The sequence below is a fragment of the Bubalus kerabau genome, chromosome X, assembly GCF_029407905.1.
Source record: "Bubalus kerabau isolate K-KA32 ecotype Philippines breed swamp buffalo chromosome X, PCC_UOA_SB_1v2, whole genome shotgun sequence".
NCBI classification, from domain to species: domain Eukaryota; kingdom Metazoa; phylum Chordata; class Mammalia; order Artiodactyla; family Bovidae; genus Bubalus; species Bubalus kerabau.
This window is the reverse complement of record NC_073647.1, coordinates 113263542-113280794: the sequence shown is the minus strand read 5'-3', so window position 1 is coordinate 113280794 and position 17253 is coordinate 113263542. Positions and strand designations below refer to the sequence as shown.

Below are 17253 nucleotides of genomic sequence, written 5' to 3'. Positions count from 1 at the left end.
TTTTAACTTCGGTTCATTCTTCACTCCTTCTAGAGCTATTTCTCCACTCTTCTCCAGTAGCATATTGGGCCTCTATAGACCTGGGGAGTTTATCTTTCACTATTATACATTTTTGCCTTTTCATACTGTTCATGGGTTGTCAAGACAAGAATACTGAAGTGGTTTGTCATTCCCTTCTCCAAGGGAATATGTTTTCGCAGAAATATCCACCATGACCCGTCCACCTTGGGTGGCCCTACACATCATGGCTCATATTTTCACTGAATTAGACAAGGCGATGATCCATGTGATCAGTTTGTTTAGTTTTCTGTGACTCATTTTCATCCTGTCTGACCTCTGACAGATAGGACTAAGAGGTTGTGGAAGCTCTTTGATGTGAGAGACTGGCTCTGGGGAATCTAGGTTTTGTCTGATGGGCGGGGTTGTGCTCAGTAAATCTTTAATCCAATTTTCACTTTAAGTATGGGGGCTGCATTCCCTGAGGCAAACCTATGTTAGGTGTAATGGTCAGATCAGATAAGTCACTCAGTCGTGTCCGACACTTTGGGACCCCATGAATCGCAGCACGCCAGGCCTCCCTCTCCATCACCAGTTCCCGGAGTTCACTCAGACTCACATCCATCAAGTCAGTGATGCCATCCAGCCATCTCATCCTCTGTCGTCCCCTTCTCCTCCTGCCCCCAATCCCTCCCAGCATCAGAGTTTTTTCTAATGAGTCAACTATTCGCAGGAGGTGGCCAAAGTACTGGAGTTTCAGCTTTAGCATCATTCCTTCCAAAGAAATCCCAGGGCTGATCTCCTTCAGAATGGACTGGTTGGATTTCCTTGCAGTCCAAGGGACTCTCAAGAGTCTTCTGCAACAACACAGTTCAAAGCATCAATTCTTCAGTGCTCAGCCTTCTTCACAGTCCAACTCTCACATCCATACATGACCACTGGAAAAACCATAGCCTTGACTAGACGAAACTTTGCTGGCAAAGTAATGTCTCTGCTTTTGAATGTGCTATCTAGGTTGTTCATAACTTTCCTTCCAAGGAGTAAGTGTCTTTTAATTTCATGGCTGCAGTCACCATCTGCAGTGATTTTGGAGCCCCCAAAAATGAAGTCTGGCACTGTTTCCACTGTTTCCCCATCTATTTCCCATGAAGTGATGGGACCGGATGCCATGATCTTCGTTTTCTGAATGTTGAGCTTTAAGCCAACTTTTTCACTCTCCACTTTCACTTTCATCAATAGGCTTTTTAGTACCTCTTCACTTTCTGCCATAAGGGTGGTGTCATCTGCATATCTGAGGTTATTGATATTTCTCCTGGCAGTCTTGATTCCAGCTAGTGTTTCTTGCAGTCCAGCGTTTCTCATGATGTACTCTGCATATAAGTTAAATAAGCAGGGTGACTAGATACAGCCTTGAAGAAGCCCTTTTGCTATTTGGAACCAGTCTGTTGTTCCATGTCCAGTTCTAACTGTTGCTTCCTGACCTGCATACAGATTTCTCAAGAGGCAGATCAGGTAGTCTGGTATTCCCATCTCTTTCAGAATTTTCCATAGTTTATTGTGATCCACACAGTCAAAGGTTTTGGCATAGTCAATAAAGCAGAAATAGATGTTTTTTTGGAACTCTCTTGCTTTTTCCATGATGCAGCAGATGTTGGCAATTTGATCTCTGGTTCCTCTGCCTTTTCTAAAACCAGCTTGAACAGCAGGAAGTTCATGGTTCACATATTGCTGAATCCTGGCTTGGAGAATTTTGAGCATTACTTTACTAGTGTGTGAGATGAGTGCAATTGTGCGGTAGTTTGAGCATTCTTTGGCATTTCCTTTCTTTAGGATTGGAATGAAAACTGATCTTTTCCAGTCCTGTGGCCACTGCTGAGTTTTCCAAATTTGCTGGCATATTGAGTGCAGCACTTTCACAGCATCATCTTTCAGGATTTGGAATAGCTCAACTGGAATTCTATCACCTCCACTAGCTTTCTTCGTAGTGATGCTTCCTAAGGCCCACTTGACTTCACATTTCAGGATGTCTGGCTCTAGGTCAGTGATCACACCATCGTGATTATCAGGGTCATGAAGATCTTTTTTGTACACTTCTTCTGTGTATTCTTGCCACCTCTTCTTAATATCTTCTGCTTCTGTTAGGTCCATACCATTTCTGTCCTTTATCGAGCCCTTCTTTGCATGAAATATTCCTTTGGTATCTCTGATTTTCTTGAAGAGATCCCTAGTCTTTCCCATTCTGTTGTTTTCCTCTATTTCTTTGCATTGATCGCTGAAGAAGGCTTTCTTATCTCTTCTTGCTATTCTTTGGAACTCTGCATTCAGATGCTTCTATCTTTCCTTTTCTCCTTTGCTTTTCACTGCTCTTTTCACAGCTATTTGTAAGGCCTCCCCAGACAGCCATTTTGCTTTTTTGCATTTCTTTTCCATGGGGATGGTCTTGATCCCTGTCTCCTGTACAATGTCACGAACCTCATTCCATAGTTCATCAGGCACTCTATCTATCAGATCTAGGCCCTTAAATCTATTTCTCACTTCCACTGTATAATCGTAAGGGATTTGATTTAGGCCATACCTGAATGGTCTAGTGGTTTTCCCTACTTTCTTCAATTTAAGTCTGAATTTGGCAATAAAGAGTTCATGATCTGAGCCACAGTCAGCTCCTGGTCTTGTTTTTGTTGACTGTATAGAGCTTCTCCATCTTTGGCTGCAAAGAATATAATCAGTCTGATTTTGGTGTTGACCATCTGGTGATGTCCATGTATAGAGTCTTGTCTTGTGTTGTTGGAAGAGGGTGTTTGTTATGACCAGTGCATTTTCTTGGCAATACTCTATTAGTCTTTGCCCTGCTTCATTCCGTATTCCAAGGCCAAATTTGCCTGTTACTCCAGGTGTTTCTTGGTTTCCTACTTTTGCATTCCAGTCCCCTATAATGAAAAGGACATCTTTTTTGGGTGTTTGTTCTAAAAGGTCTTGTAGGTCTTCATAGAACCGTTCAACTTCAGCTTCTTCAGCATTACTGGTTGGGGCATAGACTTGGATTACTGTGATATTGAATGGTGTAACGGTAACCTCCTTCAAAAGGGCTTATGCCAGTACTGTTGTATTCAGTGCCCCTGACCCTGTGTCAGGCCACTGTCGACCCATGCCTCCACCATATCATGATGTCATATGAATGCTGTCCTTCTCTGTCTGACTTCATTCAGTATGACAATAAATAGATCCATCCATGTTGCTGCAAATGGCATTATTTCATTATCTTTAATGCCTGCTGAAGCCCCAATACTTTGGCCACTTGATGTGAAGAAATGACTCATTGGAAAATACCCTGATGCTGGGAAATATTGAAGGCAGGAAGAGAAGGGGACAACAGAGGATGAGATGGTTGGATGGCACCACTGAGTCAATGAATATGAGCTTGAGCAAGCTCCAGGAGTTGGTGACTGACAAGAAAGCCTGGCGTCCATGGAGTTGCAAATAGTTGGACATGACTGAGCGACTGAACTGAACTGAAAATGAAACTCACTGGAGAAATCATAAAATCAAAGGCTATAGGAGTTAAGGGCACCTTCAAGGCCACAAGTTAATTAGTGACTAAGTTAAGACATGAAAGCCAGCACTCCATGTCTACAGAGCCCTTGTTGTTTCTATCCTACCTTATTGCTTTGAGGAAGTGGAAGAAGATAAACTTCAACCTTCCTGGACGGGGTGAGAAAAGGAGTTTAGGTGAAGAAAGTTAAGGTCCAAAGTCCTTGGCCTTAATATTTTCACATGCAGTTGTTGGTATTAGTTACATGTGGATATTTAAATTAAAATGAAATAAAATTTACAATTCCATTTCTCAGTCATACTAGCCACATCTCAAATGCTCAGCAGCCACAAATGGTTGACCAGTGGCTACTGTAATAGGGACTACAGATATACAACATGTTCATCACTGCAAAAAGTTCTACTAGGCAGCACTACAGAAACAAGGACTTTACATTCCCACCAACAATGCAAGAGGGTTCCCTTTTCTCTATATTCTCTCCAGCATTTATTGTTTGTAGGTTTTTTGATGATGTCCATTCTACCAGTGTAAGGTAATACATCATTGTGGTTTTGATTTGCATCTCTAATAATTAGTAATATTGAGCATCTTTTCATGTGCCTCTTGGCTATCTGCATATCTTCTTTAGAGAAATGCCTATTTAGGTCTTCTACCCATTTTTTGTTTTGTTGTTTTTTTGTTATTGAGCTGCACGAGCTATTTGTATACTTTGGAGGCTACTCCCTTGACAGTTGCTTTATTTGCAAATATTCTCTCCCACACTGAGGGTTGTCTTTTCATCTTGTTTATGGATTTCTTTGTTGTGCAAAAGATTTTACAGTCACTAAGAGGAACAGTATGGAGGTTTCTTAAAAAATAAAAACAGAACCACAGTGCTGTGCTGTGATTAGTCACCCAGTCATGTCTGACTCTTTATGACCCCATAGACTGTAGCCTGCCAGGCTCCTCTGTCCATGGGGATTCTCCAGGCAAGAATACTAGAGTGGATTGCCATGCCCTCCTCCAGGGGATCTTCCCAACCCAGGGATCACACCCAGGTCTTCCACATTGCAAGAGGTTTCTTTACCATGTGAGCCTCCAGGGAAGCCCAAGAATACTGGAGTGGGTAGCCTATCCTTTCTCCAGGGGAATTACCCAACCTAGGAATCAAATTGGGGTCTCCTGCATTGCAGGCAGATTCTTTATCAGCTGAGCTACCAGGGAAGCCCCAGAACCATCATATGACCCAGCAATTCCATACTGGGCATATACCATAAGGAAACCACAGTTCAAAAAGACATTCACCCCATTCTTCATTGCAGCACTGTTTACAATAGCCAGGACATGGAAGCAACCTAAATGTCCAAAGACAGATGAATGGAAAAGAAGATGTGGTATATATATACAATGGACTATTTGTCAGTCAAAAAGGAATGAAGTTGGATCTCTTGTAGAGACATGGATGAACCTAGAGTCTGTCATACAGAGTGAAGTAAGTCAGAAAGAATAAATCAAATATGGTATATCAATGTATATATGTGGAATCTAGAAAAATGGCACAGATGAACCTATTCGCAGGGCAGGAATAGAGACACAGATGTAGAGAAAGGACATGTGGACATGCAGCGGGGCAGGGAGAGGGGTGGGATAAAATGGAAGATTGGGATTGGCATACATATTAGACTGGCCAAAGAGTACATTCAGGTTTTCCCCTTAGAGAAAAACTCAAATGAGCTTTTTGCCCAATCCAATACACTATATCATGTGTAAATGAGATAGCTAGTGAGAAACTGCTATACATTACAGGGAGCTCAGCTCAGTGCTCTGAGGTGATCTAGATGGGAAGGATGAGGGGAGGTTGGGAGAGAGTTCCAAGAGGGAGGGGATATATGTATACATGTGGATATATATATACATGTGGCTGGTTCCCTTTGTTATACAGCAGAAACTAACACAACATTGTGAGGCAACTACAGCCCAATTTAAAAAAACAAGAAATAAGAACTCTGACATGTTTAACAAGCTCGCACAGGAACTTTGGTGTACCTTCAAGTTTGTAAACTACTGGCTTACCAGAATGTGTGTGTGCTATAATGAAGTCAGGCCCTTACATGGGGTGCCAACAATTGGATCAGAAGCCAAGAGGATACGGATAGAGATTCCAGTGAGGGGACAGAGGATGGGAGGGAGTGGGGGGAGAGGGAATATGAATATGCATATGAAAGTTTGACAAACAGATAGATAGCAAAAAGGGGAGAAATAAACAGAGGGAGAGTAATCCCAAGGGAGCAGTTTCATCCACTGAACAGAGTCTAGATCAGTCCAGCTACTTTTTCTAACACCTTGGGACTGTCACAGGTATAGCCCAGGAAGGTTGTCATTTCTTCATGGAAGTGTCCTCTATCTTATCCTAAGAGCCCTCACATGGACCATCAGAGTTAGGCCTACCTCACAAATGTCCTTTAGGTGCTTGATGTAATGACGCTCGGTGCTCATGATCTCATTGATGACGTTGGCCCGCATCTGGTCCCGGTTTTGGAGTGGCCGGCCCAGACAGAGGCAGTCTGAGTTGGGGTCCAGGTGCCCATTCTGAACGTCACTGGGCCCTTCCTCTACCCCATCCTCCTGGTTCACCCATAGCTGTAGAGGCAGGCAGAAGAAGAAGAATGGGTTAGCTTCCTTCTTTGAGAAGTTTTCAGCCAAGTAGAAAAAGGATAAACTAAAATATTCAGGTATTCATAGAGCCAGAACCTTCAACCAGAGCCCTCAAACTGAATGCCAGGACCAGCTCTAGGGTGACTTGTTGGACTTATCTATGAGTCTATTCCTCTCTAGGCCTTTAGTGACCTATCCATAAAATGGAGGATGGAGAAGAGTAGGACTAAATCATCTCTAAGAGACTTATTGGTTAGGAAGGTTTCAGAGGAGAAAAGAGTTATGGCAAGCAGAACTCATTTGTGCTGGAGCACATTGAGCCATCACAGCTGGATCAACAAATACAGATTAAATTATAATCTTGGGAGATGAAGGGTCCAAGATGGTGACATAAGAAGACCCTGATCTCACCTCCTCCCATGGACACACCAAATCTACACCTATATAGAGAGCAATTTTAAAACTGGACTTCATTTTATTTTTATAGAGCAATTTTTGAGGGGTGATTGGATAGTTACTGCACATAAAAGGACCAGATAGAAATCAGTAATAAAGATGGAAACATGATATCCATGAACCAAACCTCTGAAGTAGCAATTTGCATGGTGAGGGATATTGCTGAGGGGCATAAGCAAAGACTCACCTAAACCCAGCAGTTTAAAGAGCAGACACACACACTAAGAGAAAAAACTTATAGTTACCAGAGGAGAAGGATTGGGGAGGGATAGATTGGGAGTCTGGTACTGAGTATGTACACACTGCTGTATTTAAAATAAACAACAAAAACTTACTGTATAGCACTGGGAACTGTTATATATCTGCTCAATATTCTGTAATAACTAAAAATAATTTGAAAAAGAATAGATACATGCATACATATAACTGAATCACTTTGATCTACATCTGAAACACAACATTGTTAATCAATTATATTCCAACATAAAATGAAAACAAAGAAGTAAAAATAAACAGCAGCTAGACTATTCAGTAAGAAAATCCATTTACTAACACAAAAGCTTCATTACCACTAAATCAATCTTACAAGAAATATTAAAGGATCTTCTTCAAGTGGAAAAGAAAAGCTCATAAATAGAATAAAATCTATTAAAGAAAAAATCTTAATGGTAAAGGCGAATATAGAAAAGGCAGTGTATTAACCACTTAAAAAGCAATGAAGGCTAAAAGACAAAAGTAGAATAACCAACTATAACTATACTAATTTGTTAAGGGATACATAAAATAAAAAGAGGCAAAATGTGACATCAAAAATATAAAATGTGAGGTGAGGGAATAAAAGTGTAGTGCTTTGAGAATGTCTTCAAACTTTCAGTGTAATAGACAGGTATATGTTGTTGTTTGCTGTTCAGTCTCTAAGCTATGGCCGATACTTTGTGATCACATGGACTACCTTCACTGTCTCCCAGAGTTTGCTCAAATTCATGTCTATTGATTCAGAGATGCTATCTAACCATATCATTCTCTGTCGCCCTCTCCTCCTTTTGCCTTCAGTCTTTCCCAGAATCAGGGTCTTTTCCAACGAGTCAACTCTTCACATAAGGTGGCCAAAGTATTGGAGCTTCAGCATCATTCCTTCCAATGAATATTCAGGGTTGATTTCCTTTAGGATTTACTTGTTTGACCTCATAGTCCAGGGGATTCTCAAGAGTCTTCTCCAGCACCACAGTTTAAAAGCATCAGTTCTTTGGCATTCAGCCTTATTTATGGTCCAACTCTCACATCTGTATATGATTGCTTGAAAAACCATAGTTTTGACTATACAGACCATTGTAGGCTAAGTGATGTCTCTGTTTCTTAATACATTATCTAGGTTTGTCATAGCTTTCCTTCCAAGGAGCAAGTGTCTTAATTTCATGGCTGCAGTCACCATCTGCAGTGATTTTGGAGCCCAAGAAAATTAAATCTGTCACTGCTTCCACTTTTTCCCATTCTAATTGCCATGAATTGATGGGCCCATATGCCATGATCTTAGTTTCCTGAATGTTGAGTTTTAAGCAAGTTTTTTCACTCTCCTCTTTCACCCTCATGAAGAAGCTCTTTAGTTCCTCTTCACTTTTTGCCATTAGCGTGGTATCATCTGCATATCTGAGGTTGTTGCTATTTCTCTCAGCAACCTTGATACAATTTGTGATTCATCAAGCATGATATTTCACATGATGTACTCTGCATACAAATTATATAAACAGGGAATCAATATACAGCCTTGATATATTCCATTCCCAATTTGGAGCCAGTCAGCTTTTCCATGTAAGGTTCTAACTGTTGCTTCCTGACACATATAGGTTTTTCAGGAGACAGGTAAGGTGGTCTGGTATTCCCATCTCTTTAAGAATTTCTACAGTTTGTTGAGAACCACACAGTCAAAGGCTTTAGCATAGTCAATGAAGCAGATGTTTTTCTGGAATTCCCTTGCTTTCTCTATGATCCAAGGAATGGTGACAAATTGGCCTCTGGTTCTTCTGCCTTTTCTAGACCCAACTTGTATCTCTGGAAGTTCTCAGTTCAGGTACTAGTGAAGCCTAGCTTGAAGCATTTTAAGCATAACCTTACTAGTATGTTAAATGAGCAATACTGTACAATAGTGTGAACATTCTTTGAAATTGCCTTACTTTGGGATTGGAATGAAAACTGACCTTTTCCAGTCCTGTGGCAACCTCTGAGTTTTCCAAATTTGCTGGCATATTGAGTGCACCGTTTTCACAGCATCATCTTTTAGGATTTTATTTTTTTCAAATCAAATAGTTCAGCTGGAATTCTATCACTTCCACTAGCTTTGTTCGTACCAATGCTTCCTAAGGTCCACTTGACTTCACACCACATCATGTCTGGATCTAGATAAATGACTACAATATCGTGGTTATTTGAGTAATAAAGACATTTTGTATAGATTCTCTGTGTATTCTTGCCACCTCTTCTTAATCTCTCCTGCTTCTGTTAGGTCCTTACTGTTTCTCTCCTTTATTATGCCCATTCTTGCATGATATATTCCCTTGATCTCCTCAATTTTCTTGACGAGGTCTCTAGTATTTCCCATTATATTATTTTCCTCTACTCATTTGCATTGTTCATTTAAGAGAGTCTTCTTAATCTCCCCTTGCTATTCTCTGGAACTCTTCATTCAGTTGGGTATATATTTCCTTTTCTCCCTTGCCTTTCACTTCTCTTCTTTCCTCACCTATTTGTAAAGCCTCCTCAGACAACGACTTTGCCTCTTGCATTTCCTTGGTTTGTGGTAATTTTAGTCACTGCTTCCTGTGCAATGTTATGAAACTCTCTCCATAGTTCTTTAGGCAATCTGTCTATCAGATCTAATTCCTTGAATCTATTTGTCACCTCCACTGTATAATCATAAGGGATTTGATTTAGGTTATACCTCAATGATCAAGGGGTTTTCCCTACTTTCTTCAATTTAAGCTTGAATTTTGCAATAAGGAGTTGATGATCTGATCTACAGTCAACTCCAGGTCTTGCTTTTGTTGACTGTGTACTGTTTCTTAATCTTAATCTTCAAAGAATATAGTCAAACTGAATTCAGTATTGATAATCTGGTGATGTCTATGTGTACAGTCACCTCTTTTGTTGTTGGAAAAGGGTGTTTGCTATGAGCAGTATGTTTTCTTGGCAAAACTCTGTTAGCCTTTGCCCTGCTTCATTTCGTACTCCAGGGCCAAACCGGCCTGTTACTCCAGGTATTTCTTGACTTCCTACTTCTGCATTCTAGTCCCTTATGATGAAAATAACATCTTTTTTGGTGTTAGTTTTAGAAGGTCTTGTATGTTGTCTTAGAACTGATCAACTTCAGTTTCTTTGGCCTCAGTAGCTCGAGCAAGACTTAGATTACTGTGATGTTGAATGGTTGCCTTGGAAATGAACTGAGATCATTCTGTCATTTTTGAGATTGCACCCAATTACTGCATTTCAGACTCTTTTGTTGACTATGAGGATTATTCCATTTCTTTTAAGGGATTCTTGCCCACAGTAGTAGGTATAATGGTCATCTGAATTAAAGTTGCCTATTACTGTGCATTTTAGTTCACTGATTTCTAAGATGTTGATGTTCACTCTTGCCATCTCTTACTTGACCATGTCCAATTTACCTTTATTTGTGGACCTAATATTCCAGGTCCTATGCAATATTGTTCTTTATAGCATCAGACCTTACTTTCACCACCAGACACATTCATAAGTGAGCATCGTTTCTGCTTTGGCCTCATTCATGGGTGAGAGCCTTGTGGCAAAGGGAATTGTATAACTCAGTGAAGCTATGAACTATGCAAAACAGGGTCACCCAAGACACATGGGTCATAGTGAAGAGTTCTGACTAAACATGGTCCACTCAAGGAGGAAATGTAAATCACTCCAGTAATCTTGCTGCTAGAACCCCATGACGGAGAAGGCAATGGCACCCCACTCCAGTACTCCTGCCTGGAAAATCCCATGGGCGGAGGAGCCTGGAAGGCTGCAGTCCATGGGGTTGCTGAGGGTCGAACACGACTGAGCAACTTCACTTTCACTTTTCAATTTCCTGCATTGGAGAAGGAAATGGCAACCCGCTCCAGTGTTCTTGCCTGGAGAATCCCAGGGATGGGGGAGCCTGGTGGGCTTCCGTCTATGGGGTCACACAGAGTCGGACATGACTGAAGTGATTTAGCAGCAGAACCCCACAAACAGTATGAAAAAGCAAAAAGAAATGACCCTGGAAGATGAGCCCCCCGGGTCAGAAGGTGTCCAATATGTTACTGGGGAAGAATGGAAGGCAATTACTAATAGCTCCAGAAAGACAGCTATATACAGGTTGATATATATATATATATATATATATATATATATATATAAACCTCATAACAACTATAACCCCAAAACCTACAAAGGGTACACAAAAAATAATGAGACAGAAATTCTAAAAAAAATACTAAAGAAATCCATCAGACTCCAAAGGAAGAATCCAAGAGAAGAACACAGGAATAGAGAAGACCAAATAAACCCAGAAATAATTAACCAAATGGCAATAAGTGCATAACTATCAATAATTATTTTAATATAAATGTACTAAACATTCTATATCAAAAGATATAGGAGAGCTGAATGAATAAAAAACACAACCCATCTACATGCTGCATACAGAAGACTGACTGAAGGTCTAAAGGTACATGTAGACTAAAAGCAAAGGGATGGAAAAGAAAATATGCCATGCAAATTAAAAAAAAAAAAAAAAAAAGAATCTGGGGTGGCAATATTTATACCAGACAAAGCAAATTTTAAAACAAAGACTATAACAAATGACAAAGAAGGGTAACATATAATGATAAAGAGATCAACACAACAAAAGGATTTAACATTTGTAAACTTTTATGCATCCAACATTAGAGCACCTAAATGTATATAAAATACTAGATAAAATAAGATAAATCAACAGTAACACAGTAATAGTAGGGGACTTTAATATCCCACTTACATCATCTAGACAGAAAATCAATAAGAAAACAATAGCTTTAGGCAACGCAGTATATCACAAATGGACTTTTTATATATATATATATATATATATATATATATATATATATATATATAAAACATTCTATCCAGAAACAACAGATTGCACATTCTTTTCAAGTGTACAGGAACATTCTTCAGGATAGATCATAGGATGCCACAAAATAAAATTCAATAATTTAAGAAAACTGAAATTATATCAAGAATCTTTTCCATACACAAGGATATGAAACTAGAAATATAATACAAGAAGAAAACTGTAAAAAGCACAAACACATGGAGAATAAACATGCTACTAAAGAACAAATGGATCAATGAAAAAAATTGAAGAGGAAATTTTAAAAAATTCCTTGAGACTACTGAAAATGGAAACCTAACTGTACAAAATCTATGAGATGCAGCAAAAGGAGTTCTAAAAGGGTAGTTCATACTTATATAAGCAAGAAAATCTGAAATAAACAACCTAACATACCATTTAAAGGAAGTGGAACAATAAGAACAAAGCCCAAAGTTAGCAGAAGGAAGAAAGTAATAAAGATCAGAGTGGAAATAAATGAAATATAGATTTGAATATAGGAAAAAATAAATGAAACTAAGAGTTGGTTTCTTGAAAAGATAAAGAAAATAGACAAAACTTTAGCACAAGTCTAAGGTTTCATAGGATTCACAATTCTACCAAATATTTAGAGTTAATACCTATCCTTCTAAAATTATCCCCAAAAATTAAAGAGCAAGGAACACATCCCAACTTATTTTATGAGCCCAGCGTTACCCTGATAGCAAAGTCAGATAATCACACATGCACGCACACACACACACACACACACACACACACACACACACATTACAGTCCAGAATATCTGATGAAAACAGATATCAAAATCTTCTACAAAATATTGCAAAATGCATTCAACATTACATTAGAGGGATCATATACCATAATTAACTGGGATTCATTTCAGGGATGCAAGAACATTTTGAATTTCATAAATCAGTGTGGTATACCATATTAATAAAAATAAAAGTAAAAATCATAGGATCATTTCAATGGATGCAGAAATAACAGTTTGGGCACACCTGAAACTGATACAGTATTGTTACTCAACTATGCTCCAATACAAAATAAAATTTTTTAGGAAAAATTTTGGTTTTGATGTTGACAAAATTCACTATCAATTTAACACAAAAATTCTCAACAAAGTGAGTACAGAGGGAACATACTTCATAATAAAGGCCATATATGATAAACCTACAGCTCACATAATATCAAATGGTTAAAATCTGAAAATTTTTCCTCTAAGATCAGGAACAGGAGAAAAATAACAACTTTTGCTACTTTATTCAAAATAGTATTGGAAATCTTAACCACAGCAATTAAGCAAGAAAAAGAAATGAAAAACATCCAACCTGAAAGAAAGAAGTAAATATATCATTATTTGCAGATGGCATGATACTATATATAGAAAACCCAAAAGACTTCACTAAAAAACTCTTAGAACTCATAAATGTATTCAGTAAAGTTGCAGGATACAAAATGAATACACAGAGATCTGTTGCATTTCTATAAACTAATAACAAATTATCAGAAAGAGAAATGAAGAAATTCCTACTCACAATTTCATCTAAAAGAGTAAAAGTCCTAGGAATAAATTTATCAAAGCAGGTGAAAGACCTCCTATACTCTGAAAACTATAAGACATGGAGGAAACTGGAGACAACTGCAAACAAATGGAAAGATATACTATGTTCATGCACTGGAAGAATCACTATCATTAAAATGTCATACTACACTAAGCAGTCTATAGATTCAATGTAATCCTTATTAAGTAGCAATAACATTTTTCAAAAAACTAGAACAACTAATTCTAAATATAGTGTGTAACCACAAAAGATGCCAATTAGCCAAAGCAGTCTTGAGAAAGAACCAAGCTCAAGGTATCAAGCTTCCTGAATTGAAATTATGATACAAAGCTACAGTAAACAAAACAGTATGGTACAGGAATGAAAACAGATACAAAGATCAATAGAAAAAAAGACAGAGTCCAGAAATACACCCATGCTCATATACCAAACCAATCTATGACAGAGAAATCAAGAATATATATTTGGGAAAGAAAACAGTCTTTTCAATAAATGATGTTTGTAAAATTGGATGGCTTCATGCAAAATAATGAACTTGGACCATCTTCTTATGGCATATTCAAAAACAAACTCAAACTTGATAAAAGATTTAGATGTAAGACTTAAAACCATTAAACTTCTAGAATAAACAGGCAGTACATCTTTGCATTGGTCTTAGAAATCTTTTTGAATATGTCTCCGCAGTCAAGGGAAACAAAAAGATAAATAAATCAGACTACATCAAACTATAAAGCTTTTGCACAGCAAAGGAAACCACCAACAAAAGGAAAAGGCAACCTACTCAATGGGAGAAGACATTGCAAACAATATATCTGATAAGGGATTTATTTCTGTTTTGTAAGTAAGTTCATTAGCATCATTTCATTTTAGATTCCACATATAACAGATGTCATACAATATTTCTCCTTCTCTGTCTGACTTATTTCACTTAATATGACATTCTATAGGTTAATCCATGTTGCTTTGGGGTTTTTGTTTGTTTTCTTGTATTTTTGTTTGTTTGTTTTATTTGCTTTTACTTGTCATGATTTTTCTATATATACTATTTACCTTTTTTTTAATAAATAAAAACATATAAATAAGGAGAATTCAAAGATAGTCTCCAATATCTCCCATCTCTGTGATATACATGCCCTGAATAATCCTTCCAAGTTTGAATAGGTTGGTTTTATCCCTATGATTAGGGTATATTATATGGTTGGCTCTACAAAAGTAAGATTATCCAATTGGCCTGACCTAATCACATGAGACTTTAATAGAAGACAGTTTTCCAGTATGAAGTTTCCTCAAAAACTTTGAACTATCATATAATTGAGCAACCCACTCCAATATTCTTGCCTGAAATTCCATGGACAGAGGAGCCTGGCTGGCTACAGTCCATGGGGTTGCAAAGAATCACACAAGACTCAGTACACATGCACACACACGATTCAGCAATTGTGCTTCTGGGTATTTACTGGAAGAAAACAAAAACACTAATCAAAAAAGATATATGCACCTCTATATAAATTGCAGTATTATTTACAGTAGCCAAGACATGGAAGCAACCCAAGTTTCCATTAAATGATGAATGGATATAGATGAACGGGCACACACACACAACAGAATATGACTCAGCTATAGAAAAGAATGAAGAAGGAGGGTCAAGAGAGTAGAATACGAGGACCTAGTGTTTGTCTCTCTCCACAAGTACATCAAAAATACATCTACAAGTGAAATTATTCATGCAGAGATTCTGCTGAACATTAGCAGAGTACTTTCAACATAAAAAAGGACAAGAAAAGATTTCTGTGCAACCAGGTAGGACAAAGGAGAGAAAGGGAAGAAAAGAGGAAATGGGATGGGACCTGCACTCCTGGTTAGGGGAGCTGGTTACCACTCCAGGGGAGGCTCCCTCACCAAGAGTAAGATATGTTGAAATGGCAAGGGGGGATCTTTGGGAGCTACTGGAAGAAAGAGCAGTGGCTGGCCTGTGACAGGTAGGACAGAGCAAGAACAGCTGAGCCACAGCCTGATGTGCCCTAGACTGAGATGGGTGTCCACCAAAGCAAGAGGAGGGCTGGGTGCTGGAGTGTGCAGTTAGGCAGGCAAACTTAGAGGGAGGCCTGCTGTTGGCTGTGTGGAGATAGCTTGAAGTGATGGGAGTGAGGAGGTTAGCTGCAAGGAGAAAACCCGAGGGGATGAGAGTGAGGAATTCTGCAGCTGGGAATGCTCCAGGAGGAAGCACTGACTGCCTTGGAAGCAAGACACCATTGTTGCATGGCATGTAAGGGGTGTGGCTACTATTTGTTGTTGTTCAGTCGCTCAGTCATGTTTGACTCCTTGCAATCCCATGGACTGGAGCACATCAGGCTTCTCTGTCCTTTACCATCTCCTGGAACTTGCTCAAAGTCATATCCACTGAGTTGGCGATGCCATCCAACCATCTCATTTCCCATCCAACTCTAGCAGCCTCAGTTCCCACATGCCAACACCTGCCTCCATGTGCACTGGGAGGAACATCCACAGGAGTGACTGTGTAGCAGTCTGTCACAGCCTCCTGCCAGCCCCTGCCTCCACAGGCACCAGAGAGGAGATCTCATCAGATAGAGCACATGCACTCCAGTTATGGCCACCTCTTGCCCCTCCCACCTAAGCCAACAAGTGTGCCTCAGTCGCTGCCTTTGCCCCCTCTTGCCTGAGAGAGGAGCAGAAGCCTGAGGGTGGCCCACTTGTAGAGTTGGGGCCAAAAACAAAGCTGAGCCTGATTGTCTGTACTACTAAGGGGAAAGAAAAAAAAAAAAAAAAAACACTGAAATCCCTCCATGCAGCTGCACAAGCTGCACATTAAATCTCTGTGATAATCTAGGTAAACCCAGCCTCTGAGAAACATTTGAATGGAAAACAAACGTTTTTACAACTAAGCCCAGTCTAGTTTTAGTGGCTGTGGACTTTATGGGCACAGATATGTGGGAGTTAGGTCAGGTCAGAGTCTCAGCTGCCCACACAGTGTCCATAGCAGGTCCATAGACCAAACTAGAGGTACTGAAGGTCTTCCTGGGGAGGCGAAGGTTGTCTGTGGCTCACAGTGGAGGAAAGGATAGATAGCATAAGCCTCGGGAATTTTTGTTTTCTTTTTTCTGCTGATTTATTTTTAATATATCTTGATTTTTCTATTTTTTAATTTTTTCTTGTTTTCATTTTCTCTTTTCTGTTATTTTTATTTCATGAGTTTATTTTTTGTTTTTTTTTGTTTGTTTGTTTTGCTTTTTAGTGTGTTTTTTTTTTCAGTTTTTTTTCAGTTATGATTTTAATATTTTGTTTTTGTTTTTGTTTCGTTTTTTTCAAATTTTAAACTTTTGTATTGGGTTAAGGAAATGGCAGCCCACTTCAGGATTCTTGCCTGGTAAATCCCATGGAGAGAGGAACCTGTCAGTCTGTGGAGTTACAAAGACCTGGACACAACTTAGCAACTAAACAATAACCAATTAACAATGTTGTTAGTTGGTAGTTTCAGCTGAACAGCGAAGGGACTCAACCTTATATATACATGATTCCATTCTCCCCTAAACTCCCCCTCCTATCCAGGCTGGCACATAACACTGAATAGTTTCATGTACTATATGACAGGTCCTTGTTGGTTATCCATTTTAAATATAGCAGTATGTACATGGCCTTACCAAAGTCCCTAACTATCCCATCCCCCTAGGAACCATAAGTTCATTTTCTAAGACTGTGTATCTCCTTCTGTTTTGTAAGTAAATTCATTAGCATCATTTCATTTTAGATTCCACATATAATGGATGTCATACAATATTTCTCCTTCACTGTCCGACTTATTTCACTCCACATGACATTCTATAGGTTCATCATTGTTGCTTTGGGGGTTTTGTTTGTTTTCTTGTATTTTTGCTTGTTTGTTTGATTTGCTTTTATTTGTC

At 38.9% G+C, this 17253-nt stretch overlaps 1 protein-coding gene across 13 annotated transcripts in view; it reads right to left on the bottom strand.

The window, feature by feature from the left end:
* Positions 1-17253, bottom strand: part of ARHGEF9 (Cdc42 guanine nucleotide exchange factor 9) — a 547099-nt gene that overhangs the window by 100320 nt on the left and 429526 nt on the right. For all 13 annotated transcript variants that reach the window (XM_055564524.1, XM_055564523.1, XM_055564525.1 and 10 more), the window contains one exon: positions 5975-6166. In XM_055564524.1, coding sequence (XP_055420499.1) covers positions 5975-6166 — 192 coding nt within the window. The remainder of the gene's footprint in view (positions 1-5974; positions 6167-17253) is intronic.